Raw genomic sequence first — 23,661 nt, 5'->3', positions numbered from 1 at the left:
TGTTTGAAATGTTACTTCCTCAAGACTGTCAGTACACTGTCAGTACGGTGTTTTTATCCACATTCATCAATCCCACTCATGTCCTGTTTCCCCATATGAGTTCAAAGCATTGAACAATAGATGGCAGCAGTGATCCAAGACAAACTTGCTGTGACCTATTCCATCAAACTTGGAGCATATTGGCTCATTTTTGTATGCACAATTGGAGCAACGTGACACTAATAGGGCAGCAAAATTGCATTTGGTACGACTGCATTCCGGCAACATGATGAATGAGTGGTGAGCACATCTGGACTGACACTCCTGAAGTTTGGGGTTAAAGGTGCGGCCTTCCCATGTGGCGTTTACATGGTCTCCTTGAGCTTGTGCAAGGCTTCTTCCCACAACCCCAAAACCTTCCATGTTAGCTTCATTTTGGACTCTAAATTGCCACATAGGACTGAATGTGAGTGTTCCGTGCCCCGTAACTCACTCAAGACCAGTTCAAGGTGTACCCCGTCAGGCAGTCAGCTGGGATAGCCTCCAGCTCGGCCCATGATCCTAATAAGGACACGAATGACACTATTCCTACATGACAATACCAGGCAACAGCCTGCCAATCTAAAACTAGACTCAACACAAACTAAAAATGTTTTTATTCAGTAGCCCCTTTATCATACCACTCAATAGTTTTGACGCTTTGCGTTTTTCCGTCTGTGATCTGAAGTAAAGACAGGAAACTCCACCCCTGAATTTCTTCTGTGTCACCCTTAAATGAATTAAACTAAGGGGCAGCGCATGATTGGTCACCAAATCAGATGCTTCATTATAACGTGACTGACTGCCCCGTTTGTGTTCGACCCCACTCAAGTTGAGTGTGCGGCATCAGTACAAGACAGAGGCCAAGATGTTTCCCCTTTACCTCCAGTCAAGGTGAGTTACATCACATTTGACTATAGGGAGCCAGTTTGTTAAGAAGTTATCGGAATGGCTTTTTCATCATGCAGAAAATAGTGATATAGTTTCTCTTCACCTGATTGGTTCACAGCTATTGTTTATTTATAACAATAAAAAATTATGTACATTATCATACAACAGAATCATTATTGCTATTTCATACTGTACTTTTTATGACATTTTGGTTTGCAGAGGTACTGTGAGAAGTAAAATTGGCCCAATGTAGTTTGGGATGCACTCGATTGGCTATTGAAGTGTTTATTTTTTTGCAGTTCATATTTGAACATTGCTGCCACTAGAGAGCACAATAACCCTTTTTCTTAGCCAAATGTTGCAGTTGCAGGCGTCTTTCGGTTTGTTAACATTAGAATGAATATTGATAGGTCTGATATATTAAAATATGCATATTTTTGGTTTGAGTAGGAACTCAGTGGGTGAAATCATACAATTTGGCAGCCGTGGATTCACATACAGTATTCACAGATTTTATTGAGATTGTTTCCAGTATTTTGTTATATTTTTTCATTTTTGTTTTTACCTTAATGGTTTGACCCACAAACTCATACCTCCACCCCGTTTTTTGTTAAAATACGTCTGGCGAATATTTATCAGCTTTTCTTGGAGATTTTTTTTTGGGGGGGGGCTGGTCGAAGTGTTTATTTTTTGTTTATGTCCATTGCGTTTCAGTGGCCGTCACTTATACGCTAGTTGCTATTAGCGAGGGGGGAGGGGGTCCCTGTTCTCCCGCGAATGCCGTTTGTCGGTACAATTCACATTTCGACGATGAAACGTAAAGGCACGATCGTAGCCTTTCCAACTGCTCCACAATCAGTTTCTTACGTATTGCTCAATTTAAAAAGAGCCCAAACGGAGCGAACGCTGATCTGCAATCAGCTTGCGCCATTCTGCGCGTTCCTACAAGCCAATCAGCTGACCGCCGCATGACAGGCAGGCTTGGCGCATGCGCACTGGTGCATTCTATCTCGGAGGAATATGGCAGCGTCCTGAGCGCCGTTGGGGGGGGGGAATCGACGGCGTAACGCGAGCACCTCCGTCACCCGAGCGGCCACAGCGAGAGGCGGCAGCAGCAGACCGAGGAGGGCGGGGGGCCAAGGGCCGGCTGGAATTCACACCCGCTCGTGATTTGACAGGTAAATGCGTCCTCATTCTTTGCCCCCACTGTTGGAGACATCTCGCCCATGTAATTGGAACCCGCTGCTAATGCGACTAGCTTAGTGATGCGTGAGCTAGCCGCTAGTTTTAGCATCACAAGATGGGGGCTCCAAACTCCGTTCGTGTCCGTAACATTCCCCCAAAACATCCTGCGCTTTGAAGTGGTCTCGTTTGGGTGACCGGCGATGTAGAAAGGCGACGGCGTCCAAACCGGACAGTCATGAGACAAGCTCATCCTAGGCCGCTTTGCAGTGCAGCAGTCGAGTTAAGTTGTCGACTGATAAGCCTGGTGACCAAACGCTTGTCACAAGGGAGCAAATTAACATTCGTTTCCTATGAGGCAAAGAAGAAGCGCTCAAACTGTCAAAAGTGATTCCGATGAGCTGCTACAGCTTTCCTCGGAGAGCGACTGCTTCGTTAAATTGATGCATGACAACCAGAAACGTGATTAGTTCATAGCCAGTCTTAATTACTTCATCTTCCGTCTCACGGTCCAGAGTCAAATAACCCTTTGCATTGTGGCTCAGTTCCTCATCATCAAGTTTTGAATTAAAAACCTGTATATATATTTTTTTGCTCATGTATCTGTAACCTAAAACATAGCAATGTAAACACGAGGGCTGCAGACGAGAATTAATTTGTTGATTATGTTTTCGTTTAGTCGACGAATCAGATGAAAACGTTTAAACCAAAAAAATTCCATCCCCTTATTCCAAAACAGGACATTATTTCAAATAGACAGAGCAGAAAATGCATGAACAAAAATGGGTTCTGATTCAGGTACTGGTTTGCTCTGGAGCTTGTCAGAGAATTGAAAAGGATATGTTTGCAAATGTGTTAATTTTGATTCCATACCAGGACAGTCAGTGTGATTTCATGGAGGACTACAAAAATCGGACAGTATTTATTGTCAAGTGGCTGAAACCAGAGGATTTAGATCGTTTCAGGATGACAATCCCTCTCAACGAGATGAGCAGGAGCGCCACAATGCCCTTTAAATGATCACGATTTACCAATTGTTTGATTCTTGACATACAATTTTATATTTTTTTTGTTTTATGTTTTCTATATTTTTACCTAATGGGGTCCTTTATATCAAAAGAACATCTGGATAAATTGGCTGCTACGTCCAATTTGTTCCTGGCCCACTGTGCCATAATGGCCCTTGGCCAGGTTGAACCTTGCACCCTGGCTCTGCTTCAGCCGACCAAATATGAGCTCAAGATGCATACGAGGCACATTTCAAGAGTCGTCGGGCTCATGAGTAATGTTTCGGTGGCACCTTTCAACAATGCGGATGCTTTTCATGAAATCAGCGATTTAAATATCAAACCTCATTGAGAAGGCGCTCAAGCTGTCCGGATGATCTTGGCGTGTAAATGTTGCTCTCTTCTTCCGATGGTCCATTAATACTTCGCTATTGATCCGCCTTCAGACAGGAAGCGGGAACCGGCCCCGCTATGGCTTGTCACATGATCCGACATGGCCTTAATGTGAATTTGTATGCGTGAAGGTCCTCAAGCAAACTTTGGCACTGGCTTGTTCCGGTGTCCGTGTGTGTGATTGACTGGATTGTGAATCATTTCGTCAAAGTGCCCACTTTTCAGCAGCAGTCGTGCAGGCATTCTTCCATTTGGCCCGAGAGTAGCGGAAGGAAAGCTGGCGTCCGACTTTTCCCGGATTCTGGCAGAATGCTGACACAGGTCCCCCCCCTGCCCCCATCGCGCTCCACTTTGGTCACAGGAGCCGTCGATTGCTCAGGAAAGAAGAGACGGAAATTTTTCCGCATCAGCTTGGATTTATTGGTACTAAATGGGGGAAAGTCGTTGAACAAACAATGTAAGTCTGGGTTGCAGGAAGGACCCAAATACGTATTTTTGTGGGGGAACCTCTGTCTTCGGGGTAAGGCATTTATTGACAGCCTCAATGTCACGAGCATCCCGACTGTATATGTTTATATTCTCTCAATGCAAAGTCTATTATAGTAAAAATCTGAATCCCAGGCAGGGAAAAACTGCATTTTAGGGGTAAGGCGTTTAATGGGGAGTAAACACATATGCTTTATTACTACTAATTTACGGGGACAAACAATATGAAAAACTCTGTATTAGTACGGCATTTATTGGGGGAGAAAAGCTATTTTGTAGAAAAGTTTTTTTTTTTTTTTAAAGAAATACTTGCTCAAATATTTTCTGTCATAATTTGATGGCTGAATGCTTTTTCTTTAAGTACCACCGTCAACATCTTACGACAGTCACCACACAGCGGTTTTTATTTGAGGTGTGGTGCAGATTTTTTTTTGTTGTGGGTTCTTACACGTTATTAGAGGAAATACTGGCGTTTGAATCCATTTTTAGTTACCTATTATTAACCTCCGGCCTTCTAAATGCAATCAATATCCACGCTGGCTCTCCAATCGTTTTTATCGACAGGTGATTGCCGTGTTCTTGACCCTTGACCCCCCACTTATAATGCATTCTGAGTGGCCGGATTGATTTCAGCTCGACCAGCGGCGGAGCCGCCGGTCGGACGACCTGTTAGTCCAGCAGAGGTTTTCCCATCGCGCCGCAGAATGTCGAAAGGCAGCGCGAAGCGTGTGCGCGTCGGCGCGACGCAAAGCCCGTCACGCCGATCCGCAGATGGCCGCACAACGTTCGGACTTTGTCGCCTGGCGAAAAAAATGAACGACTTGTTGTCCCTTCTCAACTTTCCGGCGTCTGCTGTGCTCCTCAGGTCCTGTGAAAAGATGAACGTCCTGAAAGACAACAAGGACCTGGCCTGCTACTACACCACCAAGCACTCGTGGAGGGGAAAGTAAGAGCTTTATTTTTTTATTTTAATTTTTTTCCCTTTGCCCCGATTGAAGCAGGAAAAAAAGGGGTCGCTCAAATGCAATATTGAATGACAGAGAAGTCGTCGTGTCCCGCACGGGAAGTTGCTTAACTTGCTGCGTTATGAAACATCACAAGTGGAAGGAAAAGCTTTTTTTAAAAACAAAAAAAAGTGAGTGAAATCCAAATCTCGGCCCGAAAGGAAACGTGAACCGCGTACTTTCTCATAGTCAGCATGAATGCAACTGACGTGCTTCGGTTGTCCTTGACGCGTCCGTAATTTACGGCGACACTCGATGCGTCTTGACTTGTGCCGGTCGACTCTGTGAAGTCGAGACCTCCGATGTCAGCGTTTCACTCGGTTGGCGTGCTTGGAAGGAGCCGCTCTGCTTGCTGATGAACCAAACTACAAAAACGACACAGCGAATGTTAAAGCTGAACTACCGCGCAGTAGTCCAATGTCACTTTTTTTTTTCTTTTGTCTCAGTGGATTATGATTTTTTTATTTATTTATTTTTTTTTTTTTTTTGCAAAGCTTCCCAACATGATATTTCTTAATGTGGCTTTAAATGGCGTGGCAGCAGTGGTTGAAACCAAGTCAAACAAATAAGCACATCCTGTGGTTAAGGTCTACCTCAGCAGCTGACCGAATGTTTCGATGCGTTCCAGGTACAAGCGCGTCTTCTCCGTCGGAACTCACGGCATCACCACGTACAACCCCACCACGCTCGAAGTCACAAATCAGGTTCGTGACAGCTCGTCGGCAGAAGGCGGCGGCGCGCGAGTTCCAGACGGAAAAAAAACAATCCGTGATAGCTTTTAACCTTTGCGCATCGCTTTGCCCAGTGGCCTTATGGAGACATTTGTGGAATCGGTCCGGTGGGGAAAGGCCAGGGAACGGAGTTCAGCCTCACGTTCCGAAAGGGCACCGGCAAGAAGTCGGAGACGCTCAAGTTCTCCACCGAGCATCGGACGGAGCTGCTCACAGAAGCTCTGGTGAGGGCCAAAGTGCCCCCCCGTTTCCATCCAAAACGCCTCCCGTGAGATGATCCTTTTGTCCTCGCTCACCGCGTTTTTGTTCATTCACAGAGATTCCGAACGGAATTTTCAGAAGGGAAAATAACCGGCAGGGTAAGTGCAAGAGTGAATAATTTTCTGTCTCCACCCTGAAAAAAAAACTGAAAAATGTGCACATTTCAACAGACACTTTTTTTTGGGGGTGTGGACATGTTGTTTAAGTGCGTCTGCTGATTTGTAGTCAGATTTATGGCTTGCGATGAGAGTCCGTTTGTGTGTTGTTAGGATTGTTTGTAGGCACCGCCGGGAGGGCCACGTGCATATTTTGATGCCATTTGAATATGGGAACCATCACAATGACTTTCAGGAGCGCAGACTTCCGAAAAACACTTTGATTGGACTGAATTGAAAAAAATTATGGCTTTCCCCCCTCCAGTTTTGTCAGTGGTGGGTGATGTTTTGCAACTGTAAATACACAGCGTTTTGTTTTGTTTTTACAGCAATGCCACCTGCTGGATCCGTTTGGTCATTGCACCTCATGGGCCCAATACAAGCGCATTGTTTGTTAATGGATTCAAAAAAAAAAAAGTGGAAAAAAAAAGCCTGCCATCTGCATTTTTATCCTGAATTGTGCTCACCAACACGCAGGATCGCCTTTTTCGCTCAATCTATCTCCTTCTACGTCCACCAGCGGTACAACTGCTACAAGCACCACTGGAGCGACACGCGCAAGCCCGTCAGCTTGGAGGTGACGCCGGGCGGCATCGACCAGATCGATCCGCACACCAATCGGGTGCTGTGCTCCTACGACTATCGCAACGTGGAGGGCTTTGTGGAGACCTCCGACTACCAGGGCGGCTTCTGCATCCTTTACGGCGGCTTCAGCCGGCTGGTGCGTACGCGATGAGAATCGCTTCATTTGTTCGCGAACCCCAAAGCAGATGTCTTTAACGCCGCGCGTCGCGCCTCAGCATCTGTTTGCCTCCGAGCACCGGGACGACATCATCCGCAGCGCCATCGAGCACGCCGGCAACTTCATCGGCATCATGCTGCGGCTCAGGAAGGAGGCGCTCACCTTTGAGGGTTTTGTGACGGACCGGCTGGGGAAGTACGGCTCGGACGAGAGCATCACATCGCTGGCCGAGTTTGTGGTGCAGAAGATCACCCCGCGCCACTCGGTGAGGACGCCGCCCCTCATCGCTCCACCTGCTCATTTCTTCTTCTTCGACTCAAGCGGAGCCTTCTCTCTCTCTTTTCCAGGAGCCCGTGAAACGAATCTTAGCGCTGACCGAGACGTGTTTGGTGGAGAGGGATCCAGCTTCCTACAACATCGTCACCATCAAACCGTTTGGAGAGGTCCGCTCGCGGCGTTCGTGTCGCCTGCTTCTTTGTCCGCAATTGTTTGACGTTTGAGATGTGGAGTTGGAGGAGACTTCAATCTGTCGGATTCTCTCTCCGTACTTCCGGCAGGTGTTTGCGCTCATCTGCGACGTCGACAATCCTCAGGTGTTTACAGTCGAGTTCATCCGAGGCCAAATCAGAAAGTTCTCCTCCACAGAACGGTACGCGCACTTTGTATAGCGCTTTTTTCCGCTATTAGGATTGCAACCTAGCTTGATTTTTATCAAATCTTTTTAGAGTCAATTATGTTATTGATTTTAACCGCGTTTCACCCGTCAGTCAAGATACGATATGTGCGTTTCATTGACTTGGCTCATGGCCTTCTCCCTCCCTCTCCACGCGCTTGCAGGGACTCCTTGCTGGCCAGCCTGCTGGACGGCGTGCGCGCCTCGGGCAACAGGGACGTGTGCGTCAAGATGGCGCCCACGCGGCGCGGCCAGCGATGGGGCCTCCTGAGCATGCCCGTGGATGAGGAGGTGGAGAGTCTGCACCTCAAGTTCTTGGCCGCGCCGCCGAGTGAGTCGCCGCCCGCGGCATTCGTGAACCTCTTCAATTGTGTCATGATGAAACACTGCCAAATGTTTCAGTGTTAACCGTGTTGTTTAATTTCAGTCGATAGACTTTTGTTAATATTTTTAACTTTCATCTTGTTTTGCATGAAAAATGCACCTGTTTGAAAATCTTGATTTTTTTTTAATAAAAAAAAAATCAAATTGTTGTTTGAACTAATTAAAAACAATTGCATTGTATTATAACTATTTTTAATGATTAAATACTGTCTTGATCCATAGACACGTTTGCACATTTAAAAATAATAATTAAAAAAAACTAGGGATGTAAAAGCAAAAAATCAGCGGATAATTTTGATGCTACATTTTTCTTATACATTTTAGTTTTTTTTTCTTCTAGATTTTTAAACTCAAAATCATAAGATGGGTGAATCAGGAAAGCTACATGGTGATTTTTTTTTTCTTTTTCTTTTTCTTTTTCAACCCACCGACTTTTTCTTTGATATCTCAGACGGGCACTTTGCCGACGCAGTATACCGATTCAACGCCAACATCTCCTACAGTGGCGTGTTGCACGCAGTAACGCAAGACGTGAGTACCTTTTTAAGAAGCGTGCCTGCGTCCACACGGGCGGAAGTAGCTCACCGTTTTTTTTTTGTTTTTTTTTCTTTTTGTCTTCTCAAGGGTCTGTTCTCCGAGAACAAAGAGAAGCTCATCAACAACGCCGTCCTGGCCCTCCTGTCGCAGGACGCCGAGCTGCCCGCTCTCAACGCCGAGCTTGAGAGCCACTTCCAGGCGATCCGCCGCCTGGTGGCCTCCAAGGCCGGCTTCCAGGCCTTCACTCAGCTGCCAAAGTAAGAGCCGCCGCCGCCGCCGTCGCCGTTGCAGTGGCGCACCCGGCGCACGCCTTGTCCAGTCAATACTCAACTGCGAGTAACGGGCATGCTCTGTCATCCCAAGGTCTGGTCAAGGGTCTGGACTCACAGACGGAACGTAAATATGAAATCCATACATCTCAGTCTGCCCGGCGTCTGGCTCTCTTTCCCGCCTGCACTTCTTTTACTTTCACACTATCTGTTTATTTATTTGATTTGATTTATTTTTTTTGCATCTCTTTGTCAGATTCTTCTCTGCCCAGTCTCACTTTGTCTTCTTCGGTTGTTTGTCCTCAGTCTTTTTGTATTTTGCGTCGTTCCGGGCCAACTGAGATGTATGACAGGAAAAAGTGTATTCCTTAGCTTTTTAATATGTTGCAAATGCTGACGAAAGTTCCCCCCCTTCTGTAACCGCAATTTTAAAGGGGACAGTATTTCTTTCACCAAATTAAAAAAAAGCTCAGAATTTTTGACAAATGTTCAGAGGATCTAGAATTATCTGAGATTATCCACCATGTGACATTGGCCTGTTTTGAGGGGGCGACCCTGTTTTATGTGAAATCAGCCACGGTTAGCCCCTCCCCATTCTACTGCTAGCAACACAGATTTTGTTACCATGACGACGAGGGGCAGCCAATTTAGCGACTTTCAAAGCGATTGAAAATGACATCTGCCATAAAACGTCCCCTTTAATCCACGAGCATCATCGCCAAAAGCACTAATCCACACCCAAACCAGTTTTCGGCACCCCATCATTTGTCCAACGTCTCGTCGGATCTGACGTGAAGCGCATTGTGATGTCTTTCAGGTTCCGAGAGAAATTAGGAGTCAAGACGGTGAAAGCTTTAAAGAGGAACAACAACGGCGTGACGCACGCTGCTATTGACATGCTTTGCGCCCTGATGTGTGTAAGTCGCATTTTGGTCGTCTTTGCGCACGCGGCCGCGCAAGCACGTATCAAAGACCGCCTCCCTCGTCTTTCACTCAGCCCATGCACGACGACTACGACCTGAGGCAGGAGCAGCTCAACAAGGCGTCTCTGTTGTCATCCAAGAAGTTCCTGGAAAACCTGCTTGAAAAATTCATCACCAATGTGGTACGTCAGTTTTATGATGACGGTCAAAATGGCGCATTGTTTTTATTCCATTGACTATTTTTTGTCCCCCCCACCTCCCTCAGGACCAAGGAACTGGAGCTTTGGTCATCAGTTCCCTGCTGGATTTTTTAACGTTCGCCCTGTGCGCCCCCTACAGCGAGACCACCGAGGGCCAGCAGTTCGACATGCTGCTGGAGATGGTGGCCGCCAACGGACGCACGCTCTTCAAACTCTTCCAGGTCGCCATCGGGTTCATTGGTGACCTCGGCCAAGCGTTTCTTTACGCAAACGTGGATTTTTGAAATGCGATTACGTTTCAGGGTAGCTATGTAGCTAAGAAATGCTCTTTCGATAATGAGTAAAATGATTCAGTACCTCAGTATTTTGGGGAATATTGTGAGAGTGCCCAATATATTGTTTTTGAACACCATAACGTTTCACAACAGATGATCACAAAAAATAACTGCTGTAAAATTTTTTAGGTTGATTGTTTTAAATTTAAAAAAAAAATCGTTTCTTTGTAGCATCCCTCGATGGCCATCGTGAAGGGAGCTGGACTGGTGATGAAGGCCATTATTGAGGTAACGCACTGTCAATTGGTTTGATTGCTTGGCGGACGAGGTCACGCTCTCACTTTTTTCCCCCAACCAAAGGAAGGAGATAAGGAAATCGCCACCAAAATGCAAGAACTGGCTTTGAGCGAGGGAGCCCTGCCTCGCCATTTGCACACCTCCTTGTTCACCATCAGCGCCGACCAAAGGATGCTCACCAACAGGTCGCAGAGAACGCCGTAAGCGACCAAGCAGGGCCCAAATTGAACACGTCTCCCGTTTTTTTTCTCCATTTAGACAGCTGAGCCGTCACCTGGTGGGACTGTGGACCGCCGAAAACCCCGTCGCCATGAGCCTCCTGAAGAGAATTTTGGTAACGTTTTGAATCACTTTTTTTTATGGCTGATTTTGTCATTCCCAACTCCGCAAGTTTGATTCAGCGGCTGATCAGCCTCATGTTCATTTCGTAGCCGACGGGCCTGCTTGCTTACATGGATAGTCCTGATCCGGTACCGGAGAAAGACGTGGATCGAATGCACGTCCGAGATAACTTAAAAATTGCCACGGTGAGCGCGACGACCACCTCGCACATGACGTCACAATCCACCCGCCCTCTTTTTGGAAATGCGGTTTTTCCTCCCGGCGTAGGACCTACTCAACCGCAACAAGGTGCCGGAGTGGCAGCGGATAGCTGGCAAAGCGGCCAAAGAGGTGGAGAAGTTTGCCAAGGAGAAGGCGGATCTGGTCCTCATGCACTGGAGAGACAAGATGGGCGTCGCTCAGAAGGAGGTTAGGAGGCTTGTACTTGTCGGTTTGTGGCTGAACCTCGCCGCTCTTGAACAGCAACCCACGTGGGCGGGGGGCACTATCTTGTTATGTTTAGTGCATCGAACAATAATCGCTCTGTTGTCTCCACCCCTCCCCTCTGCTGTCAAACTTGTAGCAGGACAGAAATAATCTGGTGAGTAAATCCTGGCCGACGGGATCGCTGCCCTTTTCTTCTATGTTGTTCGTGGCTTCCTTCCTCTCGTTTAAAAAAAAAAAAAAAAGCATCTTCAAGTCGTCAAATGTTTTTTTTCTCGTTTATCGCTGGGGTTATTTTTGTCCACTTAACTTTGACATCATCGGGTGTGAGAATATGCTTTGTGTTTAATAAAGCGATTGAAAGCGCACCAGCGGTTGTGTGGATCTCGTGGAGGGATTCCAGTTGGTTGCAACGGGCGCTGGAAGGCTGAATTAAATTCATTCATGATGTTGACCGTCGACACGCGGTCAGAAAGTTGTACTTTGCATTCAAGTTCTGGAATATCTCCTCAGCTGGAAGGGTTCACCGTACAGAGATTTTTTTGAGAGTTTGTGTTTCGTTACTTTTTGTTTGCACATTGCCGGTTTTTGTTTTTGGTGTCCTTTTGTCTTTTCCTTCACTCTGATGCCGCCATCTCAGAAATGTCTCTCTCCTCCGTGCGAGTTTTCCATCCATGCCTGTACAGTCAACGCTTTTATTCGGCGTCATTTGTTGGAACCGGATACATTTTCAATGCTGAACAGTCAACAGTATGATTTTTTTTTTTTTTCCGCATCCGGTTTCAGAATGCCAATCAAAAGCCAGTCATCCTGAGAAAGCGACGACAGCGGATCAAGATCGAAGCCAACTGGGAGCTTTTTTACTACAGGTAGGCCGAGCTGTCCGCGCCAAGAACTCTTTTGAGTCGACTTATTTATGAAGGAACTGCATGATGAGACGTGTTGTCCACTCCAGATTCCAGCTTGACCACGCGCGCTCCAACCTCATCTGGAATCTGAAGACCCGCGAGGAGCTGCGGGACGCGCTGGAAGGGGAGATGCGTGCCTTCAACGTGGACCGCGAGCTGGGCAACGCCGCCGTCATCTCCTGGAACCACCAGGAGTTCGAGGTTCATAACCAGCTTGGAGTTTAATTTAGTTTTTTTTTTTTTAATTGTGAGCTTTTCAAGAGTTTGCTTTCAAGTTAACAGAGCAAACTTGTCATAATGTGCTGGCAGGTGAAATACGAGTGCCTTTCCGATGAGATCAAGATTGGTGACTATTACTTGCGCCTCTTGCTGGAGGAGGATGAAAATGCCGAATCGAGTGCCATCAAAAGATCGTAAGAAAACCAGCGGTGATGTTTCTGCTCCTTATTGTCAAAGGGTGACCGCCGCGCGTCTGATCCTAGGTACGAGTTCTTCAACGAGCTCTATCACCGCTTCCTGCTCACGCCCAAAGTCGCCATGAAGTGCCTGTGCCTCCAGGCGCTCACCATCGTGTACGGCAAGTGCTTCGAAGAGATCGGGCCCTTCACCGATACCAAATACATCGTGGGCATGCTGGACCGCGTGAGTCAGGCCACCGAGCGGCCCGAGAGGCCCTTGCTTTTGTGATGCCGACTTTGCCTGAAATGTCAAATTGGCTCTTTGCAGTGTACAGACAAGCTGGAAAGGGACAGACTCATCCTCTTCTTGAACAAGCTGATCCTCAACAGGGTAAGCGACTTAAAGATGTGAACTCTCTCTCTCTCTCTCTCCGCAAAGAACGATTCCCGAACCGCACGTTTTCCTCTGCTGCAGAAAAACGTGAAAGACATAATGGACTCGAATGGGGTGCGCATCCTGGTGGACTTGCTCACCTTGGCTCATCTGCATACCAGCAGAGCTACGGTGCCGCTCCAGGTAAAAATGTTTGGCCTTGATTTCCTACTGAAATGTGTTTTACTGCGTATTCGATGAACTTGTGTCCTGAATTTTCCCCAGAGCAACGTCTTGGAAGCGGCGCCTGACATGAAGCGGGAGAGCGAGAAGGAATGGTACTTTGGGAATGCAGACAAGGAAAGAAGAGGACCTTTCAGTTTTGAAGAGGTATGGATTCGTTTTTACCCGGAGACGTTTTGAATTGATTTCACAATTTGTCATGGAGCAATTATGTTGAAACTAACCCATTTTAGAAAAACAAAACAAAACTTCACTCTCCTTCGCTGACACCCATATCACTCACCAGCCTTCCTTGCCATACACTCTGATTGAGATCCTACATCGAACACATGACCGAAGACAAATATCCCCCTGCCCTCCACCGCCACGTTAAGAATCACACAGAGGAATCCCATTTGTGCCACTCATCAGAAGCTGACACTAAGCGGATTATCCTACAAGGCTCAATGCAGCTCTGCTTACCTTATGATTGTAATGTCGTGCTTTTGACAGTTTAGTCACTTGAAATTTCTCTGGATCTTTTTCTTGCTGAGCTGCCAAGTCAGGAAAACAAAAATGGGATGATGGGATGATGTAAATCAGCCAAACTGCGACATCACAATTCAGAACGACACACTCGGACACATTTTAACACATCATTATCCCTCATCAAATTCACAGGGAATGTGTTTCCCTATTCTGAGATACTTTTTAATGACATCGTTTTTTCCATGCGACATGATTTCAGATGCAAGAGTTTTGGACCACGGGCGCCCTGTCGGCTAAGACGCGCTGCTGGGCCCAGGGCATGGACGGATGGCGCCCCCTGCAGGCCATCCCGCAGCTGAAGTGGTGCCTGCTGGCCACGGGGCAGGCGGTGATGAACGAGACGGACTTGGCGACGCTCATCCTCAACATGCTCATCACCATGTGCTCCTACTACCCCAGCAGGTCTATAGAGCTGTCTGGACGTATCATTATGATAGTAATTCATAACCGTGGAGAGTATTGAGTTTTGTTTTGTTTGTCCCCCCCCAGGGATCAAGATAACTCCATTATTCGCCCATTACCAAAGATCAAGAGGATGATAAGTGACAGCGCTTGCCTCCCTCATATTGTTCAGGTACAATGTGACTCATTAAGAGTAGAAGCATTTAGCTTTCCTAATTCTACTGTGTTTTTTTTAATCCCCTCTCCTTATTCATTATTGGGTTTTTTTTTTTAGCTCCTCTTGACATTTGACCCCATCCTGGTGGAAAAGGTGGCCAATGTGCTGTACCTGGTGATGCAGGACAACCCCAACTTGCAGCGACTCTACTTGACCGGCGTCTTCTTTTTCATCATGATGTACACGGGCTCCAACGTGCTTCCTGTCGCGAGGTGCAAAATGCGTTCTGTGCTTCGATGTTGTATTGCTTTTGGAGCAATTAAGCATGATGTGAAACTTTTTTTTTTTTTTTTTTTAGGTTCCTGAAGTACACTCATTTGAAACAAGCCTTTAAATCAGAAGAGGTAAATATTTTTAGAGTCTATAGGCGGAGATTTGCCTGTATTGTTTTTTTCAAGCCTCAATATTGTCAAATTATGATCCCAAAACATTCGCACACATGCAGGCAGAACATACAATACTTAACAACATAACATATATTCTTTATCCTCTGCTAAAAACGACAAATATTGCTGCAGCTTAGTTGCAGTGCTCTTCTTCTGTCTTTCATCATCAAAAGCATGTCCATGTCTCGATATTAGACTGCCCTCTGCTGGCCAATGCGCACACCCGACACTTAATGCCATTTGAATTTATGCATGAAATCATCATGTACATGATGAACACTGAAAAACATTTGAGTTTTGGAAATCGAACCGATCTTTGGAAATGACGCCTGCCCGTGTCCTTAGTCCAAAGGTCAGGACATTGTGCAGCGCAGCGTTCTTGGCGCGGCCCTTCCCGAAGCCATGGTGTGCTACCTGGAGAACTACGAGGCCGAGCGCTTCTCTGAGATCTTCCTCGGAGAATTCGATACCCCGGAGGCCATCTGGAGCTGTGAGATGAGGTCGGAAGCAAGTCTCCTCGGTTTAAGGTGCGTTGACCGAGGCTCCCTACTTTTGACCATCTCTTGTCTTTCAGACGCATGATGATCGAGAAGATCGCCGCCCATATTGCCGACTTCAGCCCCAGGCTGCAGAGCAACACGCGCGCCCTCTACCAGTACTGCCCCATCCCGATCATCAGCTTCCCCCAGCTGGACAACGAGCTCTTCTGCAACATCTACTACCTCAGACACCTTTGTGACACCATCCACTTCCCCAACTGGCCTATTCGAGATGCTGTATGTATACCTGGAGTTGATTCTATGTTGATTCTAAGAGAATCACTTATTTCAACTTTCTTAACCTCCTAGGTGAAGCTGCTTAAGGACACCCTCGAAGCATGGAAGAGGGAGGTGGAGAAGAAGCCTCCCTCCATGTCAATAGACGACGCTTACGAAGTCCTTAACCTCCCCAAAGGACAAGGGATGTGAGTCTGCTTCCTCCACTCTCAAACATGTGGTAGCCTTGGACTGCCACTCCATTGCTTTATGGGCCTTTTTTGTTTTTAAGGCACGAAGAGAGCAAGATCAGAAAAGCTTACTTCAGGCTGGCGCAAAAGTACCATCCAGACAAGAACCCGGATGGCAGGGTGTGTATTTTTGTTTTTTGTTCTTCCGCCTCTCAAACACTATGCTCACTGTTGCTGTTAAATCCCCACGTCCCCCCCCCCCCCCCCCCCCGCACTCTTTCAGGAAATGTTTGAGAAAGTCAACAAGGCCTACGAGTTCCTTTGCACAAAATCGGCACGGGTCCTTGATGGGCCCGACCCGGAAAATATCATCCTCATCCTCAAGACCCAAAGCATCCTTTTCAACCGGCACAAAGATGGTATGCACACATAGACCGGCAACAGAGGAGGGAGGAGAAGTGGCAGGAAAATAGGCCAAAGAGCAGATGTCCGAGGGTGAGGCCAGGGCATTAGACTAGTTGCATCGCAGGTGTCGCAATAAGTCTTAAAAAAGGGTTCAGCAAGTGTTAAAACGGAGCATACTGTGTTTGTAATTCTTGATCCTACCACCTTTGAACACCTTCATTGAGGCAATCACTTCACTCGTATGAATGTGTTCTCTTTTCCAAATAGAGCTAGAGCCCTACAAGTACGCTGGCTACCCCATGCTCATCAAAACCATCACCATGGAGACCCAAGACGACCACCTCTTCTCCAAGACCTCCCCTCTCCTGCCAGCCGCCGCTGAACTCGCCTTCCACACCGTCAACTGCTCGGCACTCAACGCTGAGGAGCTGCGGCGCGAGAATGGAATTGAGGTTTTGCTTCATTTTCTGATTTTCATTGTTTTTTTGTTTTTTTAAGCACGTCCAACCTATAGAGCCACGCAGGATTGTGATCGTGCACTGTGGAAAAAATCCTCAGGTGTTGCTGGAGGCACTTTCCCGCTGCGTCTCCGTGTTGACTGCATCCAGCAAGGCCGATGACATGGCCGTTCAGGTACGCAACCCTGGACCAATCTTGCCTTGTTGCCCGTTTACGAAGAACCCAGCTCAATAAAACGGACTCCGTAATATGTCTCAGGTGTGCGGGCACATCTGCAAGTGCTACAGCGTGGCCGCGCAGTTTGAGGAATGCCGTGAAAAGATGATCGAGCTGCCCTATATCATCAGAGACCTCTGTCACATCTTATACTACGGAAAGGTTAGCACTCAAGATCGCAATTTGGATGGAATCTGCCTGTCCATCAAAGGACTGGTATTGGAAATACGTGTCCAAGGCAGTGAATGTTGTGAATGAGCAACGGTTTACTGTCTTCCAAAAAGAAACTCGTTGTGTGTTCTGGTCGTCCTCCCGTCAGGGTCTCCCTAAAACCGCAGCCCTGGCGGTGCAATGCGTCAGCTCCTTCGCGGTGGACTTCTTCCTGCAGACGCAATTGTATCACGCCGGCGTGCTGTGGCACCTGCTGGTGCACCTCTTCAACTACGACTACACGCTGGAGGAGAGCGGCGTCCAGACCAGCCAGGACACCAACCAGCAGGAGGTGGCCAACCACCTGGCCAAGCTCAGCCTGGTGTCCCTCAGCCGCCTGGGCGGCTACCTGCCGATGCCGCACGGCGCCAACCCCGCGCCCGAGACCAACGGCGTGGAAAGTACGCCTCCGGAGAATCCCAGCATCCGCAAGAGCCTGGCCGCCATGCTGACGCCGTACATCTCCAGGAAGCTGGGGATGGGATCTTCTGCGGAGGTCGGTCCAACCGGCGGGACGGGCTGCGCCGCGGGACACCCAAACTGAGCTTTGTTTGATCCTTGAAGGTCTTGAAACTGCTGAACAGCAACACGGAGAACCCCTACCTCATCTGGAACAACGGGACAAGAGCCGAGCTGTTGGAGTTTCTGGAGGGTCAACAGGAGGGGAACATTAAAAGAGTAAGAACGACACTGGCGGTGCCTTGCAAGTGACGTATCGAAATTGGCCGGCACGGCGAAACGGTGGTTAGCTCGCCTGCATCACAGTTTCCATGTTTTCTCTGAGAGGATCTGCTGTGGGTCAGCAGCGGTAGAAAAAGACAGCATGAGGAAGGAGAAACAGAAGCAAGGCAGGCAGAAAAAGCAGAGACAGAACGAAACGAGACAGGAGACAACTCGGAGGGGGAAGAAGTTGACATTTTAATGTTTCATAAAAAGCCAAATCGAGCTGACCCGAAAGTTGTGGTGGGTTCTTGGCATTCAAGACAAATGACAGTTTCATCTTGTATAACGTGTGTGCAGGTAGGCATTTTTTTTTTTTAAAGAACAATTTATGATTGATTTCCAATAAAAATTCTCAAATGGCTTTTTTTAGTGTGATGTATTTGTCCACCGCGAGAAAATGTTATTGGCTATCTTAGCGTATCTAATCTCCCGTTTCTTTCTCACTGGACAGGGGGAGAACGATGAGAGCTTTGGCGCGGAATTCGCATTCAGCGAGCACAGCAAAGAGCTGATTGTCGGGGAGATCTTTGTGCGCGTTTACAACGAACAACCAACTTTCCCACTTGAGGTAAGCTCTTCCAAGTACAGTCGCAGATAAAACATTTTTTTTCCTTAGCGTCCATTGGATGAATTTTCAGGCCGCCCCTTGAAAATTTACATTTCTATATATCTTCTTTAAGAAGCCAAGTCACACGTTTTTGCAGTCCCCCCCACCACGCGTCTGTTTTCCTTCTCGCATGCAGTACCCCAAAGCGTTTGCGGCGAGCCTGCTGGACTACGTCGGCTCGCAAGCGCAGTACCTGCACACGCTGCTGGCCATGAGCCAGAGCAACAAGGTGGAGTCCCAGCAGCACGCCGGGCGTCTCCGCTTCGCCGAGATGGCTCTGGAGGCTCTGCGCAACGTCATCAAGAACAACCCCGGTGAGACGGCGCCCCCGCGTCTTGTCGCTGACTTCTCGGCTGATACCGAATGACGTTATTTGCCCCGCCCCTTTCGTCATTCCAGGCTCTGAGACGGAGTGCATCGGCCACTTCAAGCTGCTCTTCTCCCTGCTACGGGTTCACGGCGCCGGCAGGGTGCAGCAGCTTGTCCTCGAGGTACAAAAACATCCCCTAAAGAAATCTGCAAGTACCTTGGGTGTCGCTGCATTCGAGTGGTTTCCTCGCAGGTTGTCAACACGGTGACGTCGAATCAAGAATGTGTGAGCAACATTGCCGAGTCGCTGGTGCTGTCCAACCTTCTCTTGCTGCTGCACTCGCTTCCATCAAGTAAAGAATAAGAACCCTGAGAAAAAAAAATGTCCTTTTTGTTGATTTTGGGCTCCTCATTGTCAACGTGTGTTCTTCTAGGCAGGCAAATGGTGCTGGAAACGCTCCATGCCTTGACATCCAACACCAAAATAGTCAAAGAGGCAATGGCAAAAGGTTTGCGTCAGACTTCTTTTCCTCGGATTGCTCAAAATCATTTTCTTGCCAACCTTTTCGAAGCCGAGGCAAAGATTTTACATTCGAAAAAGTTTCCTCTGTCTTTTTCTGTATTGTTTCTGATGCCATCTAGTAGAAGAGCATTTAAGTGTACTGCCTGTCAATCAACTCTTCTGCAATTGGTCACGCTAATGAGTTTTCTTTTCTTCCAACAGGGGCTCTCATCTACTTGCTCGATCTCTTCTGTAACTGCACTCACCCTCAGGTTCGCACACAGACGGCCGAGCTCTTCTCCAAAATGACTTCGGACAAGCTGGTCGGGCCCAAGGTGGGTGTCGCAAACCTGCTCGGTCGACAGAATCCACCCGCGTGAAATGATTTCATTTCCATTCCTTTCTTTCATCCGCCAGGTTCGCCTGACTCTGATCCGCTTCCTGCCGAGCGTGTTCATGGACGCCATGCGGGACAACGCCGAGGCGGCGGTGCACATCTTCGAGGGAACGCACGAGAATCCCGAGCTCATCTGGAACGACGGCTCTCGGGAGACGGTGTCCACCACCGTGCGGGAGATGATGCTCGAGTAAGTCGCCCAAGTTAAGGAGTGATGGTCTGGAAAGACAGAAAAAGCCAAATAGTGCAATGCTGTTTTGTTTTGTTTTTCCCCCCAGGCACTTTAAACAGCAGAAGGATAATCCTGACGTCAACTGGAAAGTAAGTTTTCGAAATACTGATAATCGACCAACCGCCGAATTAGGCCGAGCCACTTACAGCGTGACGTGACCCGGAACGATAGCCAATCAGAAGCTGGTGCTGTTGCCGGGCAAATAGAGAAGCCAAGTGCTTGTGTTGAGCGTTTGTATAACAAGTCTTGCAAGTTATTCCTAAAAAGTGATCAGGAAATGAGTGTGTAGACACAATTTAGTTCACAAAAAAGCTAATAATTAACTGCCATTGGTTCTCCCGACTGCTGCTGTTACGGCACTACCATGTTAGCACTACGATGACCTTGCGTGTTTGTGATCAGCTGCCAGAGGACTTCACTGTGGCCTACGGAGCCGGCCAGGGCGAACTGGAAGTGGGCGGAGTCTTCTTGCGTATCTTTATCGCGCAGCCGGGCTGGGTGTTGCGCAAGCCTCGAGACTTCCTGGTGTCGCTCCTGGAGACCCTGACGGAGTTACTGGAGAAGAATAATCCCAATGTGAGTTGGGCATGGGATTTCTGTTGTAGGAACGAAATAATACAACGCCCTTTTTTTTTTTAGCTCATTGTTGAAATGTGGTTTTAGGGGGAGGCGCTGGAGACGGTCACCACGGCAGCGGTGTGTCTGTTCAGCACGCAGGCGCAGCTGGCCGATCAGGTTCCGCCTCTTGGTCACTTGCCTCGCATCTTGGCCGCGCTCAACCACAAGAACAACGCCATTCCCAAGAGCTCCATCCGCCTCATCCATGCGCTCTCGGATAACGAGGTAAACGGCGCCTTCTTGTTAAACGCATGTCAAACCTCACCATCTACACTGGTTTGGGACCAAGAGCTAAAGAAAAATAGCAACAACAACAAAAAAATGTGAAAAATGTAAACCCTAAATGTACCCCAAACTATGATTGAAAAAAAGTCTGCTAGCTAAATGCTAACACACAACGCAAACCGCAGCAGACTGGGTCACAAAACTAGCATCAGTGTTGCAATGTTATTTAAGCAATAGCTAATTTGAACACAAATGGTGCAGCAATGGACGTAGACAGAAAAAACAAAACTCACATGCATGTTTTTTTTTTTATCCTCCTCAAAAAAATACCGAAAATTACTCTAGCTTAGCGTGCACTTGTGATGTCTATACTGTTCCCCGGTGAAATCATGATCCACAGAGCAGTACTCAAGACATCACTGTATGTAGATAGGCGCACATACTTTGAAGTTTTCATTTGGTGATTCACAATCTGACCAAGGTTCTCTCGACCCAATTATTTTTGGTTGCGCTACTTGATGATGTGTTTTTGTAGCTCTGCGTACGCTCCATGTCCGCGTTGGAGGCCATCGCCCCGCTGATGACCGGAATGAAAGTCCGCACCGATATGGCGGGGCTGGCCTGCGAGGCGCTGAACCGCATGTTCCAGAAGGAGCAGACGGAACTGGTGGCTCAGGTAAACGACACTTGGCCGCATCGCATTGGGGAACGCTTTTGGCTCAGATGAAGTGCTTCCCGCTGCTCAGGCTCTCAGAGCGGACCTGGTTCCGTACCTTCTGAGGCTCCTGGAAGGAATCGGACTGGAGAACCTGGACAACCCGTCGGCCACCAAGGCCCAGATTGTGAAAGCGCTCAAGTCCATGACTCGCAGTCTGCAGTATGGAGAACAGGTCTGAGGCTTTAGCTCTGCATGTTCAACTTTCGGTTGCTTCATTAAATTTCTGACATGTTATTCTTATTCCACCATACAATATTGATCAAAGTAACTACAGTGCTGGCACATAATATGAATTCTTGCTCTGAAGATTTTGCTGTTTAATACTCCTCTAAGGTGTTGTGTTCAAGGGCCACATTAGTTCTAAAACAGACAATGTCATCAATTTTTATTTTTTTTTAAACAGGTGAACGAGATCCTGGCCAAGTCCTCCGTGTGGAGTGCCTTCAAGGACCAGAAACACGATCTCTTCATTAATGAGTCGCAGACCGCAGGCTACCTGACAGGTAGAGTGTTTTCTCGTCATTCGCTCTGCTTGTGATTGCTTGCAAAGGCAGCTGGCGCATTCTGACATCTTTATTCTAAACACACACGCCTTGGTGTTGAGTGCAAACCTTTTTTTTCCCCACTACCAAATCCCTGAATTTCCTGCCTCTGCCTTTTCCCGTTCTCTCTTTTCTGTCCTCCTCCTACTCGTTTGCTCCTCAGGGGTTTCCACTCCCTCTCTCCTGGCCGCCAGCAGCCCACTGCGAGGGGGGCTCTAGACTCCCATGCTGGGCCCTCAGAGCCCTTCTCTCTGTTGCACTAATGCAGGTAGACTCGGACCTCCTGATGGCCCCCCACGTTGCCTGTTCACCACTCCATTCCCTTCCTTGTCTTGCCACCTCCTTGCCAATCCTCGTTTCACCACATTTAACATGGATCAAAGCCTGAACAACAACACTGAAAATATGTCTGCTTAAAGCCTCTCGTGACTGCAGGATAGCCAATTTAGTGGCGCTAGCCACCACCTAGCTTGCATGCTAATAGGCTTGCGGAAAACACAGACCACCAGTTGAGGTAGTCCAATATGTAGGCTCTAAGAACATGCAAATAAGATGGTTTTGGATGAGAATAGCGATTAGCTTTGTCAGCTTCAGCTATTCAGATACTCATTGTCTTATAGTCGGTACTGTGTCCCATGTGCTCAGAAGACCCAATTATGACAATAGTTGTATCTCTGCCCTATCGTACCAACTCCCCCAGGGCCAGGAGTAGCCGGTTACCTCACGGCAGCAGGAAGCGGCACCACCGTACTGCCCAGCGGCCCACCCCCGGTGGACAGCGACCACGCCGATCAGGGCTGACGGGGAGGACGGGAACTCGCAACAGCCACAGTCAGGCTCAGGCACCCAGGCTGCCCTGTTTGGCACCCCCTCACCCGACAACGCACGAGGGGGATGCAGATGGGGAGGAGAATGTCGGCGACTCCTCCCCGTATCCCCACCTACCCTCTCCGACCGGCACCTCGTAAATTGTTTGAAATTGGTCTTAACAGATGGGCCACGTTTTGTTTCCGTGATACACCTTTCTTCCGATGAAAAGCAGAAGCGTTTACTTTTTGTATGAAGATATTTTTTACTGTCGATTTCCTTCTGTTTTTCCCATGGGAAAATTATCGGAAGACTGTTCTTCTTAGTTGATTGAGTCTCTTCTCCTTTTCCCTTGTCCTCTTGCAATTTCCTGATTGCTCCGGTGGCCCCCCTCAAAGTTGTCGGCCTCAATTTTGGAGTTTTTCGATAGGAAATTGCAAATTAGATTTCTCCTCCTTTTTCAACTAAAGGATCTGTAGATGCCGCCTTTTTGATCTCTATTCCTACATCATTCCATGGCTGCCCCCGTAATTTTATGGAAAAAAAAATCCCCTTTCCAAGAATGAAAAAACAAGCACTAGAATATTTATAAGTAAATAACAACTTTAACCTGAAATGAGCTTCTGCTGTGTCAACAGGACGAATGATGTTTGATTCTGTGTGAAAGACCAGTGCAGTTTGTGACATGTTCAATGTAATATTGCGTATATAAACTTTCTATATTGAATGTACATTAAAACAACAAATCAGTCGCACTTGTACATAAAATTTTAAGAATAAAAGGGAACCCACAGTGTTACTCATTGGTCTTAAGTGTTTCCATATGTTCAACATATAATAATACATTTTATTTTTAAGCGCCTTTCAAGACACCCAAGGACACTTTACAATAACAAAAAACACAAAACAATACGGGTTGAGCAGCGGCAGCCAAAACGCGCCAGCGTTCACTCAACCCGAAGGTCAGATGACTGTTATGTGAAGAAAAATGTTGGTTTATTTGCACAGGCTTACTGGTTTTCATTTGATCGCTTTGTTTACACTCTAAAAGTTTTTGCCTAATTAGGACTTTGCTACTGCGTTAATTTAGTGATTAA

At 47.5% G+C, this 23,661-nt stretch overlaps 1 protein-coding gene across 3 annotated transcripts; it reads left to right on the top strand.

Moving 5' to 3' along the window:
- Positions 1-1,926: 1,926 nt before the first annotated feature.
- dnajc13 (dnaJ homolog subfamily C member 13) lies at positions 1,927-23,363 on the top strand. 3 transcript variants are annotated; one of them, XM_086102044.1, is made up of 58 exons: positions 1,927-2,087; positions 4,843-4,923; positions 5,610-5,685; positions 5,787-5,936; positions 6,030-6,071; positions 6,649-6,849; positions 6,929-7,135; positions 7,218-7,313; positions 7,428-7,519; positions 7,708-7,874; positions 8,379-8,458; positions 8,552-8,721; positions 8,828-8,860; positions 9,551-9,650; positions 9,731-9,838; positions 9,922-10,077; positions 10,363-10,419; positions 10,492-10,613; positions 10,687-10,762; positions 10,860-10,955; positions 11,038-11,178; positions 11,333-11,350; positions 11,980-12,062; positions 12,149-12,302; positions 12,411-12,514; positions 12,584-12,743; positions 12,828-12,890; positions 12,975-13,076; positions 13,158-13,262; positions 13,843-14,045; positions 14,133-14,217; positions 14,320-14,474; positions 14,561-14,606; positions 14,994-15,148; positions 15,223-15,424; positions 15,497-15,612; positions 15,696-15,774; positions 15,878-16,013; positions 16,267-16,451; positions 16,558-16,632; positions 16,717-16,836; positions 16,994-17,380; positions 17,449-17,562; positions 18,059-18,175; positions 18,351-18,528; positions 18,614-18,705; positions 18,777-18,876; positions 18,958-19,032; positions 19,248-19,360; positions 19,443-19,612; positions 19,701-19,743; positions 20,057-20,230; positions 20,318-20,497; positions 21,033-21,173; positions 21,244-21,387; positions 21,619-21,718; positions 21,921-22,025; positions 22,458-23,363. In XM_086102044.1, exons 2-57 carry the CDS (start codon positions 4,856-4,858, stop codon positions 21,974-21,976), a joined length of 6,768 nt encoding a protein of 2,255 aa, XP_085958170.1. In that variant the 5' UTR covers positions 1,927-2,087; positions 4,843-4,855; the 3' UTR covers positions 21,977-22,025; positions 22,458-23,363. The 3 variants fall into 3 exon arrangements, with proteins under 3 accessions (XP_085958170.1, XP_085958168.1, XP_085958169.1); XM_086102042.1 differs by lacking the exon at positions 21,921-22,025; XM_086102043.1 differs by lacking the exons at positions 8,828-8,860; positions 21,921-22,025.
- Positions 23,364-23,661: the final 298 nt, after the last annotated feature.

This window comes from Hippocampus guttulatus, chromosome 21, assembly GCF_054856545.1.
Source record: "Hippocampus guttulatus isolate MCC_2025c chromosome 21, RoL_Hgut_1.0, whole genome shotgun sequence".
Classification (NCBI taxonomy): Eukaryota; Metazoa; Chordata; class Actinopteri; order Syngnathiformes; family Syngnathidae; genus Hippocampus; species Hippocampus guttulatus.
The sequence above is the reverse complement of the archived record's forward strand: the minus strand, read 5'-3'. Positions and strand labels throughout refer to the sequence as shown.